The 10669-nt window shown below is 43.7% G+C and overlaps 1 protein-coding gene across 4 annotated transcripts in view; it reads left to right on the top strand.

The window, feature by feature from the left end:
- Positions 1-9269: 9269 nt before the first annotated feature.
- The window catches only part of LOC132235100 (adhesion G protein-coupled receptor E4-like), a 59323-nt gene continuing 57923 nt past the window's right edge, over positions 9270-10669 (top strand). For all 4 annotated transcript variants that reach the window (XM_059696906.1, XM_059696905.1, XM_059696904.1 and 1 more), the window contains exon 1: positions 9270-9343. In XM_059696906.1, the coding sequence (XP_059552889.1) occupies positions 9313-9343 (31 nt within the window). In that variant the 5' untranslated portion in view covers positions 9270-9312. The remainder of the gene's footprint in view (positions 9344-10669) is intronic.

Here is a 10669-nt window from a genome sequence, read left to right as displayed (position 1 = left end):
CTCAATTTGTTGAGGTTCTGCTTCCCGGCATATGGCGACAGTTTGGCTTAAATAAACTCACAAAATTCTTTACAGGTTTCAATGGTTTTTTATGTTAACAAAGACAATGTTTCATAAATGTACTAAACCAAGATAAGGAGTAAATCGCTGGGTGTGTATTTCGACTTGTCGGAGTAGGGGATATTGGCCATAATTTTTCTGGATCTTACCAAGATTCCTCTAATACTAGTACAAATGAGAAGAAAATTTCAGGACACCATGCTAATGGGACCAGTCAAGAAGTTTACCAGCCAAGTAGATGAGTGTGATTATGTTGGGTAACCCTATCTCAAAGACCAAGAGTATGGGCGTGCCATTTTCCCAAAGTGGTAAACTGAGGTGGAATATGACAAAAGGAAACTGGGTAACACGGTAGATACACTGACTTTCTCCCATACTCTGGCCTTCAAGTCTTTCACTAAGAAGTTCACCAACCTAAGGGAGCATCCTCGAAGCTGAATCCATTTCCTTGGTGTAGGTGGAAGCTGGCACCATTCTCCATTACCTGGTTTCCCCATTGGACACCATCACCATTTCCAAGTTCATTTTCTGAGGCACTTTATATGGTCCACCCGGGTAATGTACTACATAATGGTCCCTGCATTATGCAAATTCCCCTGCCAACACCCCAGCCTGCTCCACCCACAGGCTCCTTGAGAAACAGGAGATCGAGATAATAACCCATGTACTTCCGTTTTCTCTTAGCTCTGAGAAGCTCCCACACTGGGTGAGAATCAAGGGATTTTCATCTTGTGGGTAAGTAGAAACTGGCTAAGTGTTTTTTCATAGAAAATATTCCTGTGTATCCTTGGGTCTAGAAAAATGTTCTGCATTGGAAAAATTTCCAGGAGACTCATCACAGGTCCTGTGGCTTTGGGGGCATCTCTCTCAGGTCCATTTGCCCAATTCCGCTTGGGTGAGGAGTGGGCCCGAATTGCTTTAATACATACACTCCAAAGAGATTGAGGAGCTTAAAGGGCACTAAATAAGAAAGGTGCAAGACACGGTCTGAAGCAGATGCAGCAGATAACTCATTTGTTATTAAAAATGAGAAAACAAGATCTAAAAGTATGACTTTCCTGGGGTCCCACAGTGAATTACCAAACCTTTTCACACACCACACCCCTCACCCCCATAAACACATCGGCACACTCAGTGCCAGCGCACGGGGAAAGGCTTGTCTATTTTATTTATGGCCAAAGGCTCTACGGCAGCGGTTCTCAACCTGTGGGTCGCGACCCCTTTGGCGGTCGAATGACCCTTTCACAGGGGTCGCCTAAGACCATCCTGCATATCAGATATTTACATGACGATTCATAACAGTAGCAACATTACAGTTATGAAGTAGCAACGAAAATAATTTTATGGTTGGGTCACAACATGAGGAACTGTATTTAAAGGGCCAGAAGGTTGAGAACCACTGATCTACAGGTTGGTGTTTTTTTTTCAGCCAACTGCTGTGACACCATGGTAGGGTAGGGGGTTATGAAACCAATTTAGTGAGTACCAGCCAGCATTTTAGAAGGAAGGAAAGAGCTGTTGTTATAAAATATCAGAAGCTGCATATAGTTGATATCCATTTGCGTAACTTGGCTCAGTTCTCTTTCTTTCCCCCTCTATCTCTCTGGTGCAAAATGTATTTCTTACAGTGGGTCATGGCCAAAGCTCTCCGCAAGTCAGCCCTGACATGTATGGGAAATCAGCCAGACGCAGAAAGACAAAACCCATGAGACCTCACTGTGAACGGCAGTAGTCACACTCACAGAGTCGGAGAGTAGGATGTGGGTGCAGGCCTGGGGAGAGGGAAATATGGGAGGTAATGGTCAAAGGGTATCCAGTTTCAATGATGGAAGACGAATACATTCTGGAGCTCTATACAGCACCGTATGCATCGCTAACGCTACTGTGCTGTGTGCGGAAAATCTGCTAAGAGGGTGGATCTTACTACACACACATCACAAAGGGGGCAGGGGGACACACTTTGGGAGGTTGAAACTGGGCAACCAATGGGTCTGGGCTGCCTGTCACTACTTGAGTCAATTAAGCAGAGACAGGGTTGAATCATATTTGAGCGTTTATTCCAATACTGCTGGCAGTATGGGAGAGAGAGCAGCCGGTCATCCATGAAAATCTGCTCTGCACCCCTCCATAAGCCAAATGCTTACTAGTATATGAGGTAGAACGACAAAGATCACATGGGGAAGTAGGCAAAAGGTACAAGAATAGGTATGCAAAAGGAATAAGAATGGATATACAGGCATGGGGAAGTAGGCAAAAGGCATAAGAATAGGTATGCAAAAGGAATAAGAATGGGTATTACAGGCATGGGGAAGTAGGCAAAGGAATAAAAATGGGTTTAATGGTTACAGATTATAGGCAATATGGGCAGGGGTTGCAAAGGGTGGGCGCAACAAGGTTGTCATCTTTCCATGGTGACAGGCAGATCTCAGATAGGGAGAATGGACAGCATTCCAAGGTAAACGCGCAGATCCTGGGACATACACCCCTCAGCCAGGTTAGAATGTGCTTTCTCTAATGAGAACAAAACAATCACGGTTAACAGATCATGATTAATATTTCTTTCTTTTTTTTCATATATTTTATTGATTTTTCACAGAGAGGGAGAGAGATTGAGAGTTAGAAACATCGATGAGAGAGAAACATCGATCAGCTGCCTCCTGCACATCTCCCACCGGGATGTGCCCGCAACCCAGGTACATGCCTTGACCGGAATCGAACCCGGGACCCCTCAGTCCGCAGGCCGACGCTCCATCCACTGAGCCAAACCGGCTTCGGCATGATTAATATTTCTTAATAGCTATAGCTAGTCCCCACTATTCTATTTCGGCCCCTAACACGGTGATGGATATGTTTATGGCCCGATGGTAGTGACGGTTTCATAGGTGTGTGCTTTTCTCCAGACTCATTGAGGTGTGTACATTGAACATGTACAGCTTTTTACATGCCAATCATTCCTCAGGAAAGTGGTTTTACAGAAAACAAAAAACATCCAAAGCAGCACTGCTAGAGGTCTAGCTGTTCCGGGAAACATTATCACCTCCTTCACATAAAATACCCACTTAAACTGGTTTCAAATGAGACCTCTAAAAAGAACTGTCCTCACCAGACAAGCTGTCTTTATGCTGGGAGTTTCCACAGTGTGTTTCAGACTATGCTTTTGGAAGGAAAGAGAGACACAAACCCAAAAGGGAAACAAATGTAGGCAGAAGGGGAGGCATGTAGGAAGTGACCTAGAATAACTCCTCAAAGTTGGGTCAGAATCTGATTTTCAGTCAGAGAGTGTACCCACTGGTTCTGCATTTAAGGCAAAAGTGGATTTGAAAGACTTTAGGTGGAGCCCGTGACCTCCAGTTCGGCACAGTTCCCAATTCTCCCTTCAACGGACTCATTTGTTTGTATTCCATGTTTAGCTCCTAGGAGGCATGGGGGTTTAGGGTCTTGGTGTTGGGGTTACACAACAGCATTAGATTCAGCCAAACTTTGTCCAAGTCTCAGTTTAGCATTTTTGTAGTAGCATCACCTTGAGCAAGTGATGCAAATGATAGAACCTCTTTGAGTCTCAATTTCTTCATCTGAGAAGTGGGGATCATGAGAAGATCTACAGCAGCGGTTCTCAACCTGTGGGTTGAAACCCCTTTGGGGGTCGAACGATCCTTTCACAGGGGTCGCCTAAGACCATCGGAAAACACATAGATAATTACATATTGTTTTTGTGATTAATCACTATGCTTTAATTATGTTCAACTTGTAACAATGAAAATACATCCTGCATATCAGATATTTACATGACGATTCATAACAGTAGCAAAATTACAGTTATGAAGTAGCAACAAAAATAATTTTATGGTTGGGGGTCACCACGACATGAGGAACTGTATTAAAGGGTCGTGGCATTAGGAAGGTTGAGAACCACTGACCTACATCATAGAATGCTTGTGAGCTTTCAATGAGATGATAGTGAAACAGGACAACCAATGGATCCGGGCTGCCTGTCACTACTTGAGCAAATTAAGCAGAGCCAGGGTTCAATCATATATGAGCATTTATTCCAATAATACTGGCATATGGGAGAGCAGCAGGCCATCCATGAGAATCTGCTCTGCACCCCCTCCTAAACCAGCTGCTTATATGGGGTAGGACAAAGATTACATGGGGAAGTAGGCAAAAGGAATAAGAAAGGGTATGCAAAATGGGTGTTACAGACATGGGGAAGTAGGCAATGTGGGCTGGGGCAGGACTCCATGTTTGGGCAACAAGTTGTTAATCTGCCCATGGTAATAGGCAGTTCTCGAATGGAAATGGACCACATTCCAAGGTTGACTCCCAAGTCCCAGGGGCGCACATCTCCCTGCCAGGCTAGGATGTACTTTCTTTTCTTAGAACAAAACAATCAAGGTTAACAGAGCAGGGTTAATATTTCTTATAACTATAGCTATAACTATATTCTATTTGCCCCAAACAATAGCGTCAACACTCTTAGTAAACTCTTGGCCTGCCGTAGACATTTCATAAATGTTCTAAAGTTATAATGAAAGAGCTACAAGAACTATCTGCAGCAAAATTTGATTTACATGTTTGGTGTCGGTACATAATGCATGAGTAGCCTGTTCGGGAACATCAGGAATAAGAGATTTTTCTGGGATGGGCCTTCTCAGACCACTACTTTGCTCCTGTAGGGGCCTCACATCACCACTGGGTTAGGGGGTCAGTCCTTAGCATGCAAGGTCATGGTTATAACTGGGGTCACGGAAGGGTCATGAGAGCTCCATGACCACCAGTGTCACTACCACCACCATCACCATCACTATCACACCCACCTTCATCACCACCATTACTGTCATTACCAAAAGCACTCCCTCCACTGTCACTACAACCATGTACACCGTTTTCACTCACCAGTACCATCATCACCATGGCAACATAAGAGCATCTAAACCTGTGGAGAATTTTTATGAGTTTATTTGGGCCAAACAGAAGGCATGCCTGGAAGCAACATCTCCAAAGACTGAGAAAATGCTTTCCAGAGTGACAGTGTGCAGTTTCCTTTATATATTTGGATTTAAGGAGGGAACATAAGGATGATTACATGAATATGGAAGGAAGGAAGGCAGGGAAATCTCTTGGATTACAGGGTAGTTAACAAGCTTATGTGCTCCCTTGAGGGTGGTTACATTTCCCAGGGGTCTGAAAAAGAGGCACTTCAAAGGTGTGCTAACCTAGATGCACAAAAACAAGGGACAAGGGCTTGCTTACGACAAAGATATACCTGTTACATCCCTGGGGTGTGACTACCCACCATGACCTGCCCACTTAGGAATTTATAACCAGATCACCCTGTGAGCTTACTTTTGGTTAGATTTGTTACAGAGCCCCTGTGTTGTCCACAGCCACCATTTCCACCATCACCACCATCATTGCCTTCATCACTGTTATCATTATCTCTATCACCACCACTGCCACCACTGTCATCATTTATCCTGTCCTCATCACAGTTCACGTTATTCAGCATTTATCATGTGCCGGGCAGGTGCCACATGCTATGAAAGGTCATCTCACTGAATCAGGATAACGATACTATGAAGTATGTTTTTCTTAGCTCCATTTTGCGGATGAGAAAACTGAGGCTCAGAGACAAAGTCACCACCTCAGAGTCACTGAACCAGTCACTACAGATTTGCAATTCTAACTCAGGTTGTAGCCCTGGCTGGGTGGCTCTGTTGGAGTATCATCTCTTAACACCAAAAGGTGTGTGTTTGATTCCTGGTCAGGGTACATATAGGTTTCCAGTTTGATTCCTGGTTAGGGCCAGTAAGGGAGGCAATGGATCCATGTTTCTCTCTCACATTGATGTTTTTCTCTCTCTCTCTCCCACCCTTCCTCCCTCCCTCCCTCTCCCTTTTTCTGTCTCTAAAAAATCAATAAAGATATATCCTCAGGGGAGGATAAAAAATAAATAAACTCAGATTGTCTTGGGCATTGCCAGGGCCCGATAAGAGAGAACTGATCCATAGGGAGGCCCTGAGGGACTCCAACCTCCATGATAAAGCAGAATGGTTGTGTCAAAACAGGAATAGAGAAGGGATGGAGCTGACAAAGAAGCCGTATTTTAGGCCATTGTGTTTCCTCTCCTGTTAAAATATTCCATGATTATTAATTTCTTATTGCTAAAGTAAGGTATAAAATTTGGAATTACAGAAGTTAAACAGAAGAAATTTAAAATCACTCACAATGCCATTCTCTTATTGACATTTATAATTTCTTTACATGTGATTTTCTGTATTTTGCTCCAGTTCCTGCTATCATAATGCTACGTCACGGTGGCTTTCCATGTTATTTTAATAGCCTCCTACATTATTTTATTTATAATATTGAATTATTTTCATTACACATATTTAAATGCTGCCTTTCCTTCCGCTGACACTTTATGAAACCAATTAAACTCTTTGCTATATTTTTCCCATTGGTGCCTTTAGCATCACTTTTGGGTGACTTAACCGATTTACAGAGCACTTATCTTTGCTAATGTGCACTGGGACTTTTATCCTAAACCTCAGCTGCCCATCAACATGACTTGATAACAGCGCTTTTTACATATAAAAATGATATTCTCAGGGAAAACTCTGCTACATTGTGTTTTAAAGTCTTCTTTGAAAGGCTCATTCATAGAGATAGATGTCTAGTACTTCCATTATTCTCTCCTCTAGAATAACGTGACTAGGAATGCAAGTATTACAATTTCGATAATTAGACATAAGTAAAAGTTTATGCACAAGTCTTCAGTTTCAACAAATGCTAGGCCATGGGAAGGGGGGGGGGGAGTGACTTCCATTTTTAAAATATGAAATACCTTCACTTGGTTCAAAATCTAAATGTTGAAAGGGCAGAATGAGAACTGTCTCCTTGCTTCTGGAGAATGCTGTTTCCCAGCCTCTCAGTTTGCAAAGGCAACAGGTGTTATGAATTTCTCAGGCAACGTCCAGGAATGTTTTATGCCAATAAGAAGTCACTATACATATATGTGCATTTGAGGCACTTATTATGTTTGTGCAAAGGCCTGTATGACCCTGTGTATTTTCAAGTGCACACACACATAAATTGTAGAGAATAGATAGCATTTGTGTAAAATAGAGATGGTTTCCCTGTGATGTAAATACATTAGAACGATATGTACACATATTTCTAATTGCATATAATGTTAGCACCTTCTTTATTATCGCCCCTATTATACAAATGTTAGCATACATATGTCTTCCCTTTGGTCATCTATCTTAACAGTACACCTTTAACACAATCTCTTCTCTCCCTTTTATTAGGGAACTTGTCAAACATATGCTAATTTAGTGACAATAACATCATGAAAACCACAGGCCCTTCCCCAGCTCTAAAAAAATGCCCAATTTCATCTCGTGTTTGTTCCCACTCGCTCCCCAAACCTCCCCAGATATCTTGACATAAATTCTATGTGTTACATTATTTCACCTGCAATATTTTTAGTGCATATCTCCAAAAGATCAGTATTTAAACATAGCCCCGTTATCATAGCTATAGCTTCCTTTGGAGCAGTCATCTGAGTTGACAGGTGAGGAAACTAAGAGGGAACTTATACCTATGGAAAATGCACAATCATTCTTTAGTGTCATTACATCTCCAGTCTTTTTAAAAAATCACTTGTTGGATTTAGTGTCCAGTAAGACACTGAAATTTATGTTTTTGTCCCTTTTAATGTATGTGCACTGTTGTTGACGCTCTATCCACTGAGCCAAACCCGTTAGGGCTGTGCGTGCTTTTTACTGGACAGTGGGTTCTGTGCAGCTTCCCAGGCCGGATGGTGCGGGTGGCAATAGACTAGGAGTTTAAATTCCAGCTTGTGTTCCTCACCTGTTGGGCTGTGAGCGTGTTTCCTGTAAGCTACTCTGCCCTGATCAGCCTTGCAGGAGCCTGCCCTTGGGGTGATTTCCTACGTGTGGAGTTGTCGAGTCCAAAGATGGGCAGGCAATCTAACAGGAGTGAGAAAGCTCATGTCCAAGGTGATCTGGCGGGTGGCATGGCGACAACTGTGAGCAGCATGTTGACTGTTGTCCTTGTTGCTGTGGGACTGAATCCAGGAGAAGGGAAGCTGGAGACCTTACTACTGAAGCCCTGGGCATGCCATTGCAAGGCCTCCCCCAGGGCTCCCATGTATTTCTATTTTACTTATTATCATAGAGTAGTAGATTTAAAATGTATTCATTAAAAAATAATTTTTTTTAGATTTTAGGTGACATAAAAATTTGTTATGTAGTTATTACTTTATGTACCTTTGTTTTCCTTTTACTCCCCCCCTATGTCATAGAATGTCTTTTTATTTTTCAATTAATTTACATTCAATATTATTTTGTATTAGTTTCAGGTTTACTGAAAAGTAGTGTCCCCTCAATATTTCTGGTGCCCACCAGGCCCCATATATTCAGATCACAGTACCACTGACTGTATTCCCTACACTATCATCTACAAATAGTCAGTGCGCACCCAATTGGTGGTGCTCAGACGTTGATGGGCAAGTAGTGTTCTAGGCGTACACTGGCCACACATGTTCTCTGCATTAAACATGCCTTTACATCATTCCTTTTGAATTTATTCAACTAACTTGTTGAAATAATTCCAATGCATTGGAATTGCTCTGGCTAAAAACACTCAAATTATACCCCAATTCAAAACTTAGCTTTCCTCCTCATCATAGATCCTTCCCATTAACCTGCTCCCAGTGTTTATGAGAATTCAAACTACACATTGTTCAAAACTGTAGAATACTAGGTGTCAGTGTCTTTATTCTGCTCACTGATAGAGAAATTATCCATCACTGCTCAGCAAAATCATTATGCTCAACGCTTAATCACTTTATAATTTTATCTTTTCCAGTTTCCTTGCATTTTTATAGTTTCTGTGACTGGTTTTTAAGAGCTTGTTTATGACTAAAGATGCTAACCATTTCTCATGCATTGCAAATGAAATACCATGTTTTTTGTTAGTATTTTACTCTGGTGTTTTACTTTTTGGTTGTATCAAACTTGTGTATTAAATATAATCATGTTCTGTTAAAAAAAAAAAAAAAAAGATGGGCAGAACTTACAGGGTTTTGGTAAACATCAGCCTCCTGGCTCCTAACTCTGTGACCATCAGAAACTGATGTCCCCGGGGCTTACTCATTCCAGGAACCCTCGCTGCGCCACGCCCTGCTGGAGCGTCCCAGACTGTCCCTGGTGTCTCAGCGCTATGGGGGGCAGGTGTTTGCCCCTGCTCTCAGGTGAGTGGGACAAAGAACCCCTCCCTCTTCTCCCCATGACCCCGTGTCCGTCCTAGCTTCGGTTGCGTCCCCACATTTGGCACTTTCTCCAGAAATGACTGTGCGCCTGTCCTATTAGAATCTTTTGAGTCTTAGCTGGTGTTATGCAAAGAGCCGAGGCCCAGAAAACCTCAGTGCCTGGTTCTTGGATTCCCCAAAGTAGTAACCCAGAGGACTCGCTGTGAAATGTGAAAGAAATGGGTTTATTAGGACTTATATGCACAACAGTGGGGCTGATCTGAAGCTCACCGCCACACCGGCTGCCACCGTGAAGTTGAACCACCAAGTCCCATCCGGGGGCGGCCGGCAGGTGCTATTGTTCCACCATCACCCGGACTTGCCCAGCACAGAAAACAGGCAAACAGGCATGCAGAGGGAGGGGATGCACTTCTGAGCAAGCTGTGTGAGATCAAAACTGCTGGCTGTTTTCTTGACTGAGGAGCTGGCCAGGCTCCCAAGGTCTCACAGTCCTTACTGATGGCCTTCGTCGTCTTCCCTCAGGGTGGAAGGGGGAGCCCGAGCCTGGGAAGAGGCTCATGTTCCCCTTTCCCATACATCCCAACCCAACATGGGTACCTTCCCTCTCCACTCCCGTACAATCTGCCCGTTATATCTTCCGCACATACCCTGGGGAGGGAGGGGGAGACAGCACATTCATGTTTTACAGCAACAAAATAACATACAGTAAAGGAATAACAGACTTACACATACTAGTATCAGTGTATAGAGCAGATCCCCAGCCCCAAGACAACTTTCCAAATCATGCGGAGACAGGACCATTCTGTCGGGTTGACTGGATTTGTTTCCAAGGCAGCCCAGAGGGGGACCCAACAGCCTGAAACATTGGACCCGGGGAGCCCTTCATCAGCCCACCTTGCAGAGCTGTTAGCCTGCACTGAACTCAGGAGAATAAGGCAAATGTTCAGTAGACGCCAACAGAACCACATCGGTACCAGTGGGTAGTACATAGGCCATCGCTCTATCCTGTGTAAGAACAGTGGTTCGTTCAGGTGTCTCCCTGGCCTCCTGTACCATCCCTTTGACCGGCGATGTCCCCTGGCCTGGAATGCTAGCTGAGAGAGGCGGAATACACATATGCCAGCTGGAATAGCAGTCAGTCACTCACTAGTTATGGGCAAGACCCTCCCCTAAGGGGCTAGGAGAGCGCACCAGCGGGTACCAGTTTGTGTTTCCCAGGGCCAGGCTAATACACTAGCTCTAGGGTTATGTCCTGGGGTGCTGGCAGCAACAGGCTCTTCTCCGCTCCCCAACAAGGTCTTGTCTCAG

The sequence above is a fragment of the Myotis daubentonii genome, chromosome 5 (assembly GCF_963259705.1).
Source record: "Myotis daubentonii chromosome 5, mMyoDau2.1, whole genome shotgun sequence".
NCBI lineage: Eukaryota > Metazoa > Chordata > Mammalia > Chiroptera > Vespertilionidae > Myotis > Myotis daubentonii.
Note: the sequence above shows the minus strand (reverse complement) of the source record. Positions and strands in the feature narration are given on the sequence as shown.